This window comes from Platalea leucorodia (assembly GCF_965183815.1).
Source record: "Platalea leucorodia genome assembly, chromosome: 16".
Lineage (NCBI taxonomy): Eukaryota > Metazoa > Chordata > Aves > Pelecaniformes > Threskiornithidae > Platalea > Platalea leucorodia.
This window is the reverse complement of record NC_138838.1, coordinates 850,996-869,256: the sequence shown is the minus strand read 5'-3', so window position 1 is coordinate 869,256 and position 18,261 is coordinate 850,996. Positions and strand designations below refer to the sequence as shown.

At 52.1% G+C, this 18,261-nt stretch overlaps 2 protein-coding genes across 2 annotated transcripts; one reads left to right on the top strand and one right to left on the bottom strand.

Moving 5' to 3' along the window:
* Window positions 1-46: 46 nt before the first annotated feature.
* On the bottom strand, window positions 47-1,747 carry LOC309598015 (fibrinogen-like protein 1-like protein; the record flags this gene model as incomplete). Its single annotated transcript, XM_082328103.1, has 3 exons — window positions 47-681; window positions 1,014-1,124; window positions 1,744-1,747. The coding sequence occupies 3 exons, from the start codon at window positions 1,745-1,747 to the stop codon at window positions 47-49; spliced, it is 750 nt and encodes a 249-aa protein (XP_082184229.1).
* Window positions 1,748-4,915: 3,168 nt separating this feature from the next.
* LOC309598014 (fibrinogen-like protein 1-like protein) lies at window positions 4,916-8,732 on the top strand (the record flags this gene model as incomplete). The annotated part of the gene is made up of 4 exons (XM_082328102.1): window positions 4,916-4,919; window positions 6,149-6,292; window positions 7,266-7,394; window positions 8,104-8,732. The coding sequence occupies 4 exons, from the start codon at window positions 4,916-4,918 to the stop codon at window positions 8,730-8,732; spliced, it is 906 nt and encodes a 301-aa protein (XP_082184228.1).
* Between the last annotated feature and the right edge of the window lie 9,529 nt (window positions 8,733-18,261).

The window sequence follows — 18,261 nt, the reverse complement described above, 5'->3', positions numbered from 1 at the left end:
GGTGGCACTCCCGCAAACTCCCGGGAGGCTGGGCGCTGCAGCATGGTCAGCACACGTCTGTGGGTTTGACCAGGATAAGGGAGGATGTGCAGTCGCCACTTGAGCAGGCTTCTGGCCAGTAGATGTACCCCTTGCCATTCAGCAGGACGTTCTGGCACTTGTCATACCACCAGCCCCCATAGCTGCTGGCGCAGTTCCCGCTGTACTGATCCTGGTCCTTGTCGGTTGTGCTGAACTTCATGTTGTCGTGTATGCCGCCGTATTTGGAGTGATAGCTGGTCAGATAGTCCTCCCCGCTGCCCAGGAACCGGCCCAGCCTCAGCGGGTACCCGCTAGCCTCACTCTCCACGCTGAAGATGTCATACTCGGCGTAATGGGTGACATTGGCTTTATTCTGCACGATGAAGCGGACCTTGTAGGTGCCCTGCTGCGTCAGCAGGTGCAGGTACTCAGTGCCCATCCAGTGATCACCCTGCACGTTCCCGAAGCCGTACTTGTAGGTGGTCCAGGACTCCTTCCATGTGATTTCGGTGGTGTAAGTGTTTCTCTGGACAACAGTCCAGCCTTTGCCTTCGGTGTCCATGTCGCACCACACCACCCGTGGGGGTGACCCTGCCGGCTGGATGACGTACACCCCGCTGGGGCTGCTGCTGCTGAGGTGGCTGCAGTCTATGGGGAACCCTGCGGCATCAGATCAAGCAAGACATGAGGAACCTGTGCTGGAGAATGTGCTGGCAGGTTACTGTGGGGCAGCCGTACTGATTATGGATCTCACTGGGTGCTTTGCAACCAGTGGAACATGTTGGGAATGCCTCTTATCTGCTGGTGATGAGAGGCAAGGATTACCCTACGTTGCAGCTTAGGTCTGAATGTGGAGACCTGCTGTCTCTGTGGCTGCTGGTATGGGGACACTTGCACCCAGCACCCTGGAGCCTGGCCGCGCTCAGCGATGGGCAGAGCAGCTGCACCCAAACCTGGCAGCTCCTTGACCATCCCCCGGCACCTGTACTCACCGCGCTGGGAGATGGCAGCACGTGCTGGGCTCACGCAGAGGACAAGCATCGCCATCGCCGTGGGCAGGAGGACAAGGTCCCCGTAGAGCCGACGTGTCCCAGCCTGGAGCCCTGGGGAGGAAAGTGCCCATTGCTGTCAGGGTCCCTGGGCAGCCCCCGGCCCCTGGGGAGCTCGGACCAGGGAAGGCAGAGCCACGGGGCACAGGCAGGAGCTGGGGGCTCCCGGGGGGGTGGGAGCTGCAGCTTCGGTGCAGGCTCTGTCCCTGCAGGGCTGAAGCAAGGTGAGAAATGGCTTTGCCACCCCCCGGTCAGCCCCGTCTCTGCACCAGACAGCAACCTGCAGTCATATTTTCTCATGTTTCTCTTAAATGTGGTTTGTTTGTTCTTCTACAGGTCTAGATGCAAAAGGGAAAGAAGTAAATCGGTGTTAAGGGCATTCAGAGCAAATAGTTCAAAGCACTGCAGCTGAGTTTGGTGTATAAAACCTGGTGCTCCAGCTGCAGAGCATGCAGTTCACGGGGATGCAGGAAACAACCCAGTGGCGGCAGCAGCAGAGAACTGGAAAGAAACGAGTGGGTGGAAAGGGGAGGAGTGGGACAGACGCAGGACGCTCTCATCAGCTCCCGCTCCTGTGGTCCCCCACTGCTCTCACTTAGCTTGGTTGTCTGCTTGCATCCCCCCGAGCTGCGAGCCCTGCAGAAAAGGAGCCACGAGGAAGAGGAGAACTCACCCATGGCCGCGGTGCTGCTGAGCGGACGCCGGGAGCCTGAGCAGTCAGTCCCGCTACTCTCAGCTCCATGCTGGCCTCTGTCCCTTTATACCCGGGTCTCTCCCTCTACACACCTCTGTGCGAGGATCTCAGCTCCCCTGTTTGCATGGACAAAGTTAATCATTGTGTGCCCATCTGGTGGCTTCTCTTTGCTCAAGATTATACGAAGAGGCCCTAAGTTTTTTTTTTTCTGAGAAAAAAATACAGTACTCCAAACCTCCCAGCTGTGGGGCATTTATCAACTGCAATAAACTGGACCTGCCCAGGAGTTAAATCTTTCTGGGGATCTACCAACTGCTGCAGGGCAATAAAGGAGCTAAAGGAGAGGGGAAAGGCAAACAGAAGGAGAGATCAAAGAGGGTAAAACCTCTGGGCAATGGTTTGTCAACAGTTACCAGCTCCCAGCATGTCACGACACTTCTGTGATAGCTGGAGGTCTGTCTCGGGCTCTTTCCCTACAGAGAGCTGCCAAGAAGTCAGACCCAGAGCTGGGCTGCAAACGCTGGGGTCTTTTTGCGCTCGATAAGTAGAGGCTGAGGGCTGAAGGCAGCTGCCTTTCCCAGGGGCCATCCCTGTCCCCTGGATGCTGGGGGCAGCTCTGAGGTGTCTATGCAGTGCCCCTTCCCCTACCCTTCCTTGGCCCATACCTCTTGGTGGGAAGAAACAGGCTCGGGAAGGCTCTGCTGACCTCCTGCTCTTCCCCACCACATGTGGGTGGGCATCGCCCCGGCAGCCTGGGTGCTGTCTGGGAGAGCGTCTTAAATGTGCTCGGGGCCAGCTCATCGAGCAGTGGCTACAGCTGTTGGGACCACATCTGTCAGGGGAGGTTTAGCTTGTTTCACGCGCTACTGCAGGGTACTTTGGCAAACCCTCAGGACTGGGTCGGAGTGTCCTCCTTGTTTCCCTCTTCTTTCAGTCCCTCTTTTCATACAGTGCCTTGGGAGGCATCAGCAGGTCCTCACCCTTCGCCTGCCGCTGCCTCTGCTGGACCCACGTTGTGTCAGTCCTGTTGGGCCGCTCTGCACTCCTGCCTGTCGCTAGCAGTGGGTCTTGGGCTGCAGTTTGCTCTGTCTTCTAGAAGGTGATGGCAGCACCGTTGGCAGCAGGTCCCAGCGGGGGATCGAGGGCAGGGGAGGAGCGAGGGGGCAGACGCCTGTCCCCATCTGCACAGGAGGCTCAGTCCCCTCCTCTGCCTCCTCTCCCTGGCTCCGTAATTCTGCTCCACTTGCCACCTCTGCATGCCTCAGCTGGGCTCACTGCTGCGAGGCTGCTCGTGCCCCACCACCGCTCCTCCACGGGTGACCAGCACAAGGAGAGCTCACGATGCGGTCCCTGCTTCAGGGACCTCTTTTTCAGCTCTCGAGTGAGGGTGGCAGGAGGCACCGAAGGGTAACAGCAGGCAGGGCCACCCCAGCGCTCCCTAGGGTCACAGGCAGTGACAGACTGGGATGTTGGCCACAGCTTGGTGCCAACACTTGGTGCCCTGGCGAGTGTGGGGAGCCAGCCCTGCGGCTGCTGCTGCATGGCATGGCGGGGCTGGCTGAAAGGGCTGGGAAGACCCTTTTCATCTTTTTGAAATTTGGCTGCCAGAAATGTATCAAAGACAAATGCTACAGCCACAGGTTATCAAGGGACTTTGGGAAGCTCTTGTAAAAAGAAAAGTGCTTCATTAAAAGGAAACTGCTGAGGACAGTCTTGGGTCAGGTCTAAGTTATTCATTGCTGTCCAACAGCATGACAAATACTACTGCAAAGTGGAGGTGGCAAGAATCTTCTTTTCTGTGAATACGTGTGTAATTTTGGAGCTGGTAACTTTACGAGGGGCTGGTGTAGGGCAGGGAAGATGTGTCCCTTGGTGAAAAACATCCTCCTTGCCATACTGAAAGGAGAGTCATTTGGTCTTGGAGTAACCCAGGGCAGGGGCCAGGCAGGGCACCGCAAGGTGCTGGCACGGTGGCAGGGCGTGCTGGTGCTGGGACCTCCACCACCACCTGCCGGTCTCCTGGAGGACAGCAGAGGTGGCAATGCCACCTGGGGAAGAGGGACCTGGGGATGAAGGCAACATGGGGCCAAGTAGCCAGCACCAGCCTTGCAGCAGCAGAGCCCATGAGGGTCCCCGACGGTGCCGCAGAGCATCCCAGGGCCGGTGCATGGACACACTCTGGTGGCTCAGCAGCTGCTGGTATCAAACCATCAACAAATACCTCACCGCGATCCTAGATCGGTGTCACTGACCTATAAGCCAGCACCACCAGGCTATGCCACTGCCTTAGCACTCCCCTCCCACTCCTGTGCCGTTTGCAAGGCTGGCTTCAGACTGGACCACTCGGCATCCCTTAAGAGTTTATTCCACTTAACCCACAGCCACCTCGTTAACTGCGTCTGCAACCGGCTCTGTGATGAGCTCTGCTCCTCAGCCTACCCAGAGCTGTGAAGTCAGAGCTAAACCCTCCAGCAGACCCCTCGGCTTCCTGAGGTGCCAGCGCCGGACCTCCTGGGAGGGCTGCGTGACCTGCCTGCACCGGCACCGGGGCAGCAGCACCTCCGCATGCATGGCTGCCCCATGGGACGGGTTCACTGCCGGAGGGCTGGCACCACGCCAGGCAGTTGAATCGCCGTGGTGGGCTCAGGGCTGGGGACAAGGCTCCTTTGCTGCCCTGGCGTAGATGGGAACCAGGATGCAGTGTCACAGAGCATGGCTCCCTCTCAGGTGATGCACCATGCTAAGGTAGGCAGACCCTAAAGGGCGTCTAACAGAGATCTCCAGCACGGCCCAGGTCACCGGCATCACCACAGGGTTTGGCATCAAATCCCGTAAGTAATAACAAACTCAAGAAAAATCCTTATCATTTGTCAGTTTGGTGGAATTTTGTGTGAACATCAGGTGCTGTTTGCTGAGGTTCGTTTGGGACCTCTTATCACAGAAGCCTGACAGCTGGTGCGTGAGCAGAGCTGCTCACAGGTGGAGGGCAAACAAACAAACCGTAAATTTCCAGCCCTGATGACAACTGGAGGGTGAGCATTGTAGTTTGGCCCCACCTCACCTGCTGAGCCCTATATAACGGCAGGGTTGGCCACCCTGCCGCCGGCCAAACCCACTGCTTCCCGCTCTGCAGCGTCCTCGCAGAGACGGCATGGGTGAGTGTGGGACGGGATGGGAGGGGACAGCACCGCTGCGTGTGGCTGGGCATCCCTGCCTCCTCTGCCTGCCGCTGGGCTTCTGCCTGCACTGCAGCTCTGCTTTGCCCACTGACCGTTTCTGGCCTCGGGACGGTGGGACGACCCTATTCCTGCTGCACCCCCAGGTCTCTGTGACCCTCCTGCTCCTCACTTTCTCTCCTCCGTTCCTGACCACGGGCAAAACTGTCCTGCTCTGGGTGGTGTTGTAAAGGCAACATTTATTTAACTATATTTGTGCCAGAGCCCAAATTGGCATGGAAGCTAATTAATGCATTAATCACCCATCATCCTCATAAGTCCTTCAGGGTACTGAAGCTGGGTGGGCAAGCTGTAGACATAAATCTATGGAGCTGGCCATGAAGAAACTGTTGGGGAATGTCCTCATCTGGTATGGTCCAAAGGAGTCAAATTGCTCAGGTTTTCAGATGCTGGCAGAAAGCATCCTTTAAAGCGTAGAATGCCCTGGCCCAGATGTCAGCTGGGGTGCACCGACCCTCGGCCTGTCTCTGCAGAGGCCCCATTCGCTGTGCGTAGCAGGGACCTGGTGCTGGTCAGTGCTGCTGGCTCCCCGCAGGGTGCTCTCCTCCTGGCGCTTTCCTGCAGCGGGCAGCTTCCAGTCTCTGCACGATGCCCTGGCGGGAGGGGGCGGTTCTGGGACAATCAACTGAAGCCCCTGACTCTCAGGGTACCATCAGCGTTGTGGCCACAACAGCTCCTCTCTTTCCGAGCTCTCAGGTCCCTGCGTGTTATCAGTGCTGTAGTAGCTCCTGACTATCTTCAGGTAACAGCAGTGCCTACACATCAGCGTGCCCTCCTGCATTGCTAGGAGATGTTTGCAAGACATGCACGCTGATCCTGGTTTAGCATCTTGATTCTGGGGCCCAGAGCCCATTGCTTTAGCCCAGACGACAGCCAACGAGGATGACACTGCTCTTGGAAGCTGCAAATTTAGACCTGTAGGTTGTAGTCAAAGAAATTGTTTCTCTCTGGGAACGTATGCCTTTGCAGAATGCTTATTTTTCGAAATTGTTCTTTATACTTCTGCTGCTCGATAAAGCAAAAGCGTAATTAATATTGTGGCTTTGTCCACTCTGTAAGTTTGTTTTTAACTTCTGCTGAATTTAGTTAGCCAGTTCTCTTTCAGAGGGTTTGCATTGCCAGATTCACTCTGTGTCTTCTTTCCCCAGCTGCTCATCATGCCAATCTTCTGTTCTTCGCCTCCGTGCTGGCCCTGCTAGCCCCTCTTCTTGCTGTGAAAATTGAAAACCTGGAGAGATTGAAAGCAAATTTGGATGAAATCATTAATCTCCATTCAGATGGGCCCCATCCTGGTATGTGTTTCCTCTCTTACATCCCTAACTCTGTTCATCCAAATGTCGGAAGCCCTCCCCTCTCTGCACAGAGAGGGAGATGTGGCAAATAATCTTGGGGAAGGGCAGGCATGCTCAGAAATAAAAGGAACTTGATCAAATCTTCCTCCAACTTCAGATATTAACCAAACATCATAAGATTTGGTCATTCAACCTTCTTTGTTATTGACAAGACCATATGTGGCGGCTTTTTCTAGAGAGCTGTAGATTTTTGAAGGAAGACCTTTTCTCTTGCTAGCTATAGTCCATCTGTAGCCCTCAAACTTGAGAGAGATTTTGTATAAGTGACCAACCAAAATGCTTTCTGAAGCTTGCACATGGCTAAATGATACGAAAAACTCGTCAGACCACTGATAGAGGTCACACCATTGGAGGCTCTCAGGGAATGCTATCTTACAAAGATGGGTGCTGTGATTTCTCTTTAAAAAGAGCATTGCTATCTTATATGCTTTGAGCTCCTTTTCTCTCTGAAGGTTTCTGAAGCTCTTTATGAATGGAATTAAAAAATTAATCCCTTCAGCCACCACTGAAAAGCAATGCAGGTTTACAGCAACCTCACTCAGCAGTTTAAACTTGGTCTGAAACCACATGCAGTCTGTTTTCGTCTCGATCCTTCTTCTCCAGCAGTATCTCCTTGTCCTCAGCACTACTACTCGGATATGCCGTCCACTCCATGCAAGTCTGTAAAGCCATAATGCTGAGTGGACCAAATAGGCAGCTGCTCAATGACTGCAGTGTTACCCTTCCTAGTATCTTACCCCTTTAAAGAGTTTACAACCAAAAACTACCATACAGGAAGAAAAATGAGCCCAGTGGCATTGTAGAAGTGCCCTACAAAAAACTCAGTGCTGGAAATAACAGCCTGCGGAGGCTGGAGTTACCGCCATGCTGTGGCACAGGGCCGCTCATCTCACTCTTTCTGTTTTTCCCAAAGCACGTGAAGATCGAACGAACACGCGGCGGAGCAGAGCCAGTGACCCTCAGCGGACAGACCGCAGCAGTAAGTGCCCCCGCCACCTCACAGGGAACAGGGAGAGGTGTGGGCAACAAGGGTCCAACAGCGGTGAGTGGGCAATGAGCCTGGGGAGAACCCAGCTCAGCCCCTGGGAGCAAGAATCGATGTGCTCCTCCACAGCGCATGCCAAGGCCACTCAGACAGCACTCGTTACTAGTCATAGCTTCACCCTGAACCGTGCCTTACAAGATCCCAAAGGACTTTGCAACCATTACTTATGTGCTACAAGTCCTCTCCTCTGCTGTGAAGTTCTGCACAGGGCAAGCAGAGGATGTGCCTCCCAAGCAATGACTGCTGGAGTTTCACAGTTGGCCACTGGGTCCAATGCCAAGGGAACGAGGTTTTCTCCTTCCCGACCCCAGGGCTGCAGTGGAGGCCAGGGCTGCAGGAACAGCTCACTTGCTCATTTAAGCTTCTGCATAACTATGTAATAAGAGCCCTCACCAAGCCAAGCTTGCACCTGTGTATTGTTATAAGGGAGGAGAAACATCTGAACATTGGGAAAGGCTGAGCCAGAAGGAGAAGAAAATTCTGTGCTCATACCTTCAAAATATATGCATATTCTCTTAATCACTCTATTTCCCTTACACAGGTTTTCTGCTTATACACTTACAGTAAAAAACATAGCGGTAGACCTTTTACTACCCCGGCAAAATCCCATATATGCTCATTTTCTAGAAATCCTTCTCACAGGGCCAGACAAGTAGACTGGGGTGTTGCTGTGCCTGTTGGTCCTCCATGTTCTCTCCTGCCCCAGGTTGGCCCAAGGACTGCAGCGAGGTCCCCGCTGGCAGCCCCAACGGCATCTACGTCATCCAGCCCAAGGGACTGCACCCCATCGTGGTGTACTGTGAAGTGAATGAGACGGACGGGGGCTGGACGGTCATCCAGAGGAACAAGGAGAGCACGGAGATCACCTGGGCCGAGTCCTGGAGCACCTACAAGTATGGCTTTGGGAATGTGCACACTGAGTACTGGCTGGGCACCGAGTACATCCATCAGATCTCCAAGCAGAAGGTCTACCAGGTCAGGTTTGTCATCTGGGACGCTGCAAACAATGCCACGTTTGCAGACTACAACCTCTTCAGCGTGGAAGATGAGTCCCATGGCTACCGGCTGAGGCTGGGAACGTACTCAGGGTTGGCAGGGGATGCCATGACCACAAACAGTGCTTCCACTGTGCACGACAACATGAAGTTCTCCGCCAAAGATCAGGATCAGGACACTTACAGCGGGAACTGTGCCTCCAGCTACGGGGGCGGGTGGTGGTACTCGGCCTGTTACTCTGTACGGCTGAACGTCAAGGGGGCCATAACGTGGGGCAGCCTGTGCAGCGGCAACTGCAAAGGCTCTGCCATCCTCATCAAACCAGCTTCCTACTGTTAGTTGCGTTTTCATTTCCTCTCTGTCCAACCTGAGGCTAATTTTGGCTCTGCAAAGAGATGGAAAACGGCAGGACATGTCATGGCCAAACCTAGTGTCCTAGGGAGTCTTTGCTGAGGTTGGTCATATCCTAGCTACTGAAGGAAATAAGGCGTCTTCCACTTCTTCTCCCTCCTGTAGATTCCCTCTACTCCTCAACTGTGCCTTTATCCTTTTATTCAGAGTCAGGTCATTTTAATTATGTTAATAATCAGAAGAGTCTCTTGCAAAATCTGGAGTTTCCAGATCTGTAGTGTGCTTCGGATAAAATGAGAAACAGCCAAACACCAGTGGATCTATATGGCTATGTAAGTTAATTTACACCCTTAACTTCAGGCAAACTACCTAATTTTCACTTGCTGAAGACCTTGCTCAAGATAGTAATGTGCACAGTCAAATTCCCACTCTGTATCTTCTACATTTCAGGCTTAATAGTTGTTAACTATTCAAATAAATCTGTATTAAAAAAAACTGTCTCAGTTGTAAAAGTCTATTTCAAATCTTTGAAGTGCTCACACAGGTTAATGTGTTCAAAGGTTTCCACCACTGAAGCAGCTTTCCTGTAGGACAGACATTGGGGACTGCAGAGCAAAAGCAATGCATAAATAAAAGTTGAAATACTGCAGGCAGACTTCTGCCTTTGCACACAGCAGGTTTGTGCAGGCTGTCGTGGTTTAACCCCAGCCAGCAGCTAAGCACCTGCCAGCCGCTCGCTCGCTCCCCCCACCTTAGTGGGATGGGGGAGAGAATGGGAAGGGTGAAAGTCAGAAAGCTTGTGGGTTGAGATAAGAAGAGTTTAATAATTGAAGGAAAATGAAATAGAATAGTAGTAGTAGTTGTAGTAATAATGACAACAACAACAGCAACAATAATAATAATAAATACAGTAATAATATACAAAGCAAGTAATACACTATGCAATTGCTCACCACCCGCCAACTGATGCCCAGCACGTCCCCAAGCAGCAGGCACTGCCCCCGGCCAACTCCCCCCAGTTTCTATACTGGGCATGATGCCATACGTTATGGAATAGCCCTGTGGCCAGTCTGGCTCAGCTGGCCTGGCTGTGCCCCCCCAGCTTCTTGTGCACAGGCAGAGCAGGGGAAGCTGAAACGTCCTTGACTGGTGTACGCACTACTGAGCAACAACTCAAACATCCGTGTGTTATAAACATTATTCTCATCCTAAATCCAAAAGACAGCACTACGCCAGCTACTAGGAAGAAAAATCAACACTATCCCAGCTGAAACCAGGACAATAGGAAGTCTCAAAATGTTTCCACTTTTCTCAGCAACAGTGAGTTTTAGGTTTTGTTGTCCATGCAACTGGCATCCCTACAGCCGGTGCGGTGGTTTGCAGGCGGGCACTGCTGCGCTCCGTTGCTTACGGCAGCGTGACTTCCACAGTCACCACCTGTGGTGGTGAAGAGAGGGGAAGCAGGACGGGGCCGTTGGTGCCCTAATGTTCCCCTAGCAGGAGGACGTGACCTGGAAGCCCCCAAGCCCAAGGTGAGGAGGAGAAGCGTCCTGCCCTCAAAAAGATCTGCATGCCCCCTCGTTCCTGTGCCTGGACTTTGTAACAGCACGCCCAAAACACTGCCTGGGCTTTCCAAGAGCTGCAGGCTTAACAAGGAAAGGCTGCAGGCTTAGTTCATGTATAACTAACACGTCCCAGGAAAGGTGATATATGTGAGGCATTTTATGTCTTTAGGGATTTGAAGACTGTGCCTGAGAGGTCTCATTTGTGAAGCAGGGACTCAGATCTGAGCAAAGTGAGGGAGCACGGGAAGGGCTCAGAAGAGCTCTGGCACGAGGTATCAGCAGGTAAGTGAACAGATGAATATTTGCCTTGATTTATGTCAGGACTCGACATTACAGCTCAGAAAATGCAGAAGCCTTCAAGCAGGATCTATCATCTCTGCCAGGGTCAAACCTATGGACACACCGATTCCATCACTGACCATCAACCCACCGATGCAAAACAACGTTTCCCACACAAATCATGGCCTTACATTTTTCTTGAAAGGATTGATACCTTCCCTTCTTTGAGGGAAGACGCACATCAGCAGATGCCAACCATTTTACCTTCCAGTCACTGTGGTATTAATGTGCTAAAAATGCCTACAACGGCATGTGAATTTGAGAGCTGTCTTTGGCTCAGTGAGATGAGAGCTGCCTTCCTCATAAATGGAGAAAGATAGGCTAGCAAATAAAAACTGGTGAAAACAAATCCTTTATTATCGTGTTATGCTTGTGTGGGATTTTTTTTTTACACCATGGTTTTACTGGGTCTGCGTGTCTGCCTTTTACAGCGGTATTTCTCTCCCTGCCTCCTACCACCTCCTGTTCAGGCCCCCTTTGCGGTGAGTCACGAGGTGCATGACAGGCAAGAGGAGGCAGCTGCCAGCTCAGAACGAGGACCGTACTCCGTGTAGGAGACAATAACTTAAATAAAATGTTCTCAGCTGTCAAACTTGGGAATTTCTTGTTACATTTAGAAATGTTTTCTTGGCTAACTCTCTTGCCTTAAGATAGATTCGGAGACGTGTGATTCAAGTGACCCTCTGCTGATGCCCTCCCTGCGTACCCGCAGGGTTTGCCGGGCAGCTTCCAGCGTGAAGGAAGCGTTGCAGGCAAGGAGAGCCCAGAAATATTGCCTATGGAGTCCAGCTGCGGGCTGCAATTTCTCTTCCATGTTCGTTGCTCTGTCCTGCTGCTGCAAGGAGTGCTGAGAGCCCCTCAGCACAGGCTGTACACACAGGAGTGTGAGCGAGGCCATCTGAGGAAGAAAGCACCAAGAATCTCATTGCGTGGATATACAGCAGAAAATTTCTTTCCGGGCAGAGGGAATCACATCAGCTCTCTCTGAACCTGGGTTTCCCAACCTTTTCCAAAGGATTTAGTTATTTGGGATGCCACCATCTCTTTTTGAGAAGAAACTGATATTCTACCTTCCCCCAAAAGCTTTTGCCACTGTCCCTGAGCTGTTACCTTGTGATCTGACCCACTTCTGCCCCGCGCTTGGCACCTCCTCTCCCTGCGAGCGCGCCCTTGGCCCCGGTTCCTCCCAAGGCCACATCAGGTGATGTCTGCGTGAAGCCCGGCTCTTGGCACCCGGCCGAGCAGAGAGAGGCACAGCATGGGCTTGTGCAGACGCTTCGTGCCGTGCGTCCGCCGCCGTCTGCCATAGTGCTCTTGCAGACAGGGACTCGATCCCCGGGTCTCCTCATCGCGGGCTTGCGGGAACACCCAGCCTCCTGCCACGGCTGAAGCGGCTGCTCAGCTTTCGTTGTGCCCCTCTGCCTGCTGGGGAAGAGGGCTGTGTTTCCAGTTCCTAAATTTGCCTTTTGTGGGTTGTCTCTCTCCTTCATTTCACAGCAACCTGGTCAAATCCTGCCCAGATGGATAAATCCAGCTCCATGGGCACCCGCAGGCCCAGGGCAAGCAAAGGCTGGCCCCATTTACAGGCAGAGGAAGCGGAGAAGTGACACGCTGTGGGCATGCTATGGCAGCACCGCCGCCATTGGGACTGTCACAGCTGTGACAAGTGGCAGTCCTCCCCAACTGGCCTCGCTTGCAGAAGAGAGAGCGCTTCCAGCAGCAGAGAGAGACAGAAACAGGGCCGGATCCCCATGGGGCGTCACGCATCTTCACATTTTAAGAGCAAAAGCCACCGGTGATTCTGAAAAAGCTGTTCTCCTTTGCCTGCTCATTCTCATTAAGGCCATATTTCACTTTCCCTGCTCGTAATTACGAGCTCTATGTTTCCAGCAGGAATGCTGTGCTTTATCTGGATCCTGTAGACATGCGTTTCCCAAGCAGCGCCCGAGCCCTTTCTGGTGATGCGCAAAGATCATGTGAGGTGACCTTCTCACGTGCGTGGCACTTGGCCACACCAAAGGAGAGCTTGCCTTGGCACCTGCACCCTTCAGTGACTTTGGAGCGTGGCATAAGACTAAAGCCTTACACCTGACCCCTGTAACGCAGCACTGAGCCAACAGGCTGCAGGCCAGGCGGCAAAACTGCACCAGTACCTCCTGCTTCCACCTCCTCCAACCTCTACTAATTGAGCTCTGGGACGATAATGGCTTCTGGGATAGTTGTTGACATTTTTTTGATTACAGAAAGTCCTAAGAAACGGGCAACAACAGGCATGTTGTATCTGGTTCTGAGCTGTTTGGGGTGTGCGTGGCTTCTGCTGCAGCGATTTGGAGATCCAGCCTTCCCAAACGAACGTTTTTGCAGCAAGGCTGCAGACGATCGTGCCATCATGACACTGGAACTCGCCATCACTTAGGGATCTTCGGCCTCCAAGGTGGGGCTGCATCTCAGCAACACCTTCGTCAGGATTTCCCTCCTGCCACCACCTGTGGCCTCACGCAGCAGCACTGAGGAGGGCTTGGGTGTTCCCAGAAATTAAGGGATGGCCATGCCAGCTCCTGCTGAAGAGCCTCAGCTCCAGAGGGAAGTGGGTACAGTGAGCCCATGACAAGAGATTTCAGTCTCTTCCTCCATTCTTCAACTGCCTTGATGAAGTAGAGCCAGTGACCCCATGGGAAATCTGGCAAGACCACCAGCATGGCACCATCTCCTTCACCCACCCCTGCAAAGCAAGAACCACTGCAGGCACTGCTAGTTGGACTGCATCCATGTGCCAGCATCCTGCAGTCCAATCCTTTAGCTTTAATCCATTGGTGTCTGGGATGGAGCCTACTTACAGGCTTTTACTTAAGGCTTTTACTTTCATCTGCTTCCTGAGGGAAAATGTGGGCCTCAGAATCATCTTCTAGGACATGAGGAGAGCTTGCACAGGCAGGGATGATGGGGTTCAGGAATACAGATCCTAGGCTATCTTCTGCTACTGCTATATTGGGCGGGGAGAGGGGGGGAGCGGGTTGCTGGCAGGGAGAGGCAGCACTACAGCAGTCAAAGCAGGAGATGGAGGAGCACCTCGCTGCTTGTCCCAGGCGTCCACCTCTCTCCAGTGCAGCAGCAAAGGGTGGGAGAAGCTCTGCAGGACCACAGCCTCCACAGCACCGTTATTTGTTCATGTCCTGGGTGAGACAGAGGGCAGGTTGTGTATCTTTTACAGGAAAAAAGGGAATGATAGACAGATATAATTTGCTTTTTTTTGCAGATCTTTTATGCATCTGCAGCCAAAGGAGAGTGCAAAGACTTTCTGTGCAGATTCTTGCATGGGCCTGTGGAACAGATCTCTATGGTCAGCACAGATGGTTATGACGAGCTGGAGATGCCTCTCACCCTGAGGGTTTGGAAGGTCTCATCCTATGCTCACCAACTCCTGTCCATGCAACAGGAGGCTGAGGGTGAGCTTGTACCTGTGTCCTGAGTTCCCATGAGTGAGCTTTTCTCTGGACGCACAGAGTGCATGGAGCACGAATTTTAACAGTTCCAGTCCTCCATCAGTTTATCTAACTCCTTGTTGAGTCCATTTAGACTGAGATGAACTTGCTGGCCATTCCTGTGCCGGGTGCCCCTAGCTCTTGCGTTGTGAAAAGCGCTGAGTAACCATTCTCTAACCGCTCTCTGTTCCCCCTGCATCAGTGTCTGCATCCCTAGCACTGGCACCTCATTCATCCCTTTTCTAACACAGGCAGTCCTCGTCTGTTTAGCCTTTTCTTGCAGGGATGCCATTCCCACCTCTGATCACTCTGTTTCCTCATCTCTGTGACCTTTTCCAGTTCTTCTACATCTTTTCTGAGCCAGGCACCAAAACTGCGCACAGCTGTGAGCACCCTCTGGTTTATACAGGGGCAAGTGATGTTTTCTGCTGAAAGCCCATTCCTTTCCTTATCATTTCTAAAGCCCTTTTACTTTTTAATTGCTCCTGAACCTTCAGCTGATGTTTTCAGAGAATTGCCTACAGTTACCCTCAGATCAGCCTCTTGATCGGTAATAGCTAATTTAGCGTCCACCACTGTGTGCAGTTAGGGATGTATTTCACTTTATCCTTATCAACACTGAATTTCCTTCACCGTTTTACCACCCACTCACTCTGCAGCCTGAAATCCTTCTGCAGCTTTCTCCAGCCACCTTTAGATATGACTGTTCTGAACTATTTTCTCCACCAGAAAATGTTGTCACTGTGCTATTTACTGTTTTTTCTCCGTCACTTATGAATATACTGAAAAATCCAGCCCCCGTACTGATACTTGTAGCATCCAATAGGCAAACTCTCTGTATTGTGAAAATTTACCAATTAGTCTTACCTTTGATTCCCAGCTTTGCAAGCTATTGATCTGCTATAGCTCAGTGTCTTTGAAAACTGTATGATAGATCTTTTTAAAAGCTTTTTTGGATTACATTATATTGATCGGATCACTGTTGTCCACGTACACCGCCTCTCTTTCCAACAACTGTAACAGATTTCTGAGCCACGACTTTCCTCTAAAAAGCTATAATGATTCTTCCTCAAGTTATTGTATTTATCCATGAGTTCCGTGTTTATTACAATTTGTACCACTTTGCTAGGTGCAGAAATGAGACCTCTAACTCTGGAGATACTTAGATAGTGACTGAGCCTTTCAAGAACAGACACAATCTGTGCCACCTCCATTCCCTTGGCAGGCAATTAACAGGTCACAGTCTGCTGTCAGCAGATCAGAAATGTCCCGGTGGAGTTTGGCGAGGGAGATGGTCTCTGGCCCTGGAGGTCTGGAGCTCTTCATCTGATGGGTGAGGTCTGCGACTTCTTTGTGCTGACTTCTCAATTTTAATTCCTGCCACCCTGTGGAAACCCTCCGCACCGTTGCTCCCGTGGCCCAGCGGCCTTGGCACGGCAGGCTCCCCACCGCCAGCACTGCGGTGAAGTCATGCGGTGCTCCTCCCTCTGCCCTCCTCCCTCAGCATCCCTGGGGCATCTTCTACAGAGCCTACAGACGCTCTGGCAGGCTTTCTGATCGCTGCGAACAAGGTTTTAATATTAGTTTTTGTCTTTCTCAAATTGCTCTGTAAAATTATTTTTGGCCTACCTTTTGTGGTTTTACATTGCGCTTGCTGAAATTCATAATGCTTTCTATTTTTCTTGTTCTTTGAAAGTGATTTTCACCTTCTGAATGGCACCCAATAGTCTCCTCTCCTCTGTTTGGTGTCCCTGCTGGCTCTTTTGAGCCCCTCAGTATCTGTCTGTGGTTAAGTTGATTATATTTATTCCAAACCTTCACCACAGTGTCTGTAAATGCCCTCCCTACATTTTAGCCTCTTGCCTGCTCCTTTTAACCTCCTTTTAACAAGCTCTCAGTGGATGCTTCCCACTGTTTCTACCCATACAGTTTCTCTGGTCTCCCTGAACATGACATATTCAGGCCACCAGCTTTGCCGCTTGGTTGATAATAAAGCTTTCACAATATATTTCTCCTCTCTACCTTATTCCTGGTAGCAATGCTAGCAGTTTCAGTCCTAGTTCTTTTTTTTTTTTTTAGGATTTTGAATTTTTAGGACTTCAAAGGATCCCCATCTTGAGGGACCAAGCTAGGAGCTGTGTGCTCCTCTACATCTGTTGAATACGCTTCAGGTTTGGGTCCAAGCCATCCCCATCCATCACTGGTGTGACTGCACATGCTGGCGTCCCGGCTCTGTCTGGGTCAAATGGAGATTTCTGTGCTTGTGCAGATCCCATCGACTCCCAGTGTCTTCAGCTACTAATAAATCTGACCTCTCTGTCCCGACACTGTTCTCCTCCCGGACACAGAGGCTGTTTCTCTCTGCCTCTGTGCATGGTGTTGGGATCATTTTGGAGAATTGCTCTGGGGACCCTGATCTCTAACCTCCCATGTGACAGTGCGCATTTTGGGACACCTTTGGGACATCCGCCTCGCGTTGCACTCAGGACCACAACTCCCTTGCCGCGCTCTCTCTGAGACTGTGTTGCATCCATATGGCTGTACCTGGCATTGCACGTTTTAGGATCCAAACAGCCAGTTACAAAATCCCTCAGCGCTGCAGCCTGTTCCTGTGTGGGACCCCTGCTCTGGTCCACGGTCTGCTGGGGAAGGTTCCTCTGTGGGATCCGTCACCCCCTTCCCCAGGCTGGGAGCCCTTTGCCTATGAGATTTCCCTCCTCGGCAGCACAAGAGCTGCTGGACCAGGGATGAGGGAGTTATGATGTCCCTAAAAGCCTCACTGATGTTTTTCCTCCACTTCCCTCAGACATATGTTGTCCTAGAGGACCAAAGTCTGCCTGCAGCTGGTCAACAGATGGCAAATGATCCTGGGCAAAAACCTGGAAAGTCCCTTTTGTGCAGCACGGCCCAGAAAGCCTGCATATCTCCGATATCTTTGTTTCCCTTGTGGGTTGCCAAATTCTTAGATTCCCAGGACACCCACATGCCCATTATTGCTTTAAAATGTCTGCAGACAGTACTTTTAAAAGTACTTCTCTCTTCAGCATCTTGACAGGCAGCTTCGGACAGGCTGACATGGTTGTCATGAATCACAGAAGGGGAAAAGAGAGCTACGGCGCAATGCAAATCTGGCTGAAAAATGACGAAATGGTTCCTAAGTGAGGTTTGCACCGATCAGTGTGAAAACTATCCGAAACAGCTATTTGTGCATCTTCTTCTTCCAGCTCTGAAAAATACCCTGGATGGCTGCTCACTCCTCCGGAGCACTAACAGGACCCACCTGTGTGGTATGGAGGGTGCTCTGCTCCACCTGCAAGCCGGATTGAAGTTCAGATGCCTGCAGCCATCTATGTTAGCTTTACGCCACCGTTCATCCCATGAGAGGTGCCTAAAAGCTGTGCCTGGGTGCTCTCCAGGCGCGTGTGCTTGTGCCAGGCTGTGGAGCTGGAGAAGAAGTTGCCAGAAACTAGAGAGAAAATAAGTGATTTAAGCCTGAAATTATATTCACTTCATCCCCCTGAGGCTCAGGTCAGTGAGGAGATGCTTGGGACACAGGTCTGGCTGGCATGGCACGTGCTGAGCCCTGGCAAGAGCTCTCAGTATTTATCAAAAATCAGCTGGGATGGAGCAGGGGAGGGGGCTGGCGCGGCGAGCCCTGCCTGCCTGCCTCTCTCAGGGCACCTCGGAGGAGAAGGTAACCCATCTTGAAGATTGCGTGACTACAAGGTGTGTAAATCCCACCGCACCTGAGCTCATCGTTGTCTTCTCTTGCATTTGGCGTTTGCATCCCCCCTCCTGCTGGGTCACACCTTGGAGCAGGCTTTTGCCTGGGCTGTTTCTCAGCTTGGCACACGGCTCAGTGACTCGGCGTGCTTTGTGCTGAGCTGGGTGCCCGTTGCTATAATTTTACCTGTTTGTGTCCCTTAATCTGTATTTGTTCCCTTGGAAGTGCAGGGAGATACATTAGGGCAGAGGCACTAGGTAAATACCACCCGCTCCTCTCCCCGCCGGCGCGCTGGGAGCAGCGATTAACCCTGGGTAAACAGAGCCGACTGCCAGCCAACCCATGGCCGTGGGTGAGGGGGGACAGGGGACCCGCAGCCGCTCCTCCCCGGGTTTGCAGGGGAAATA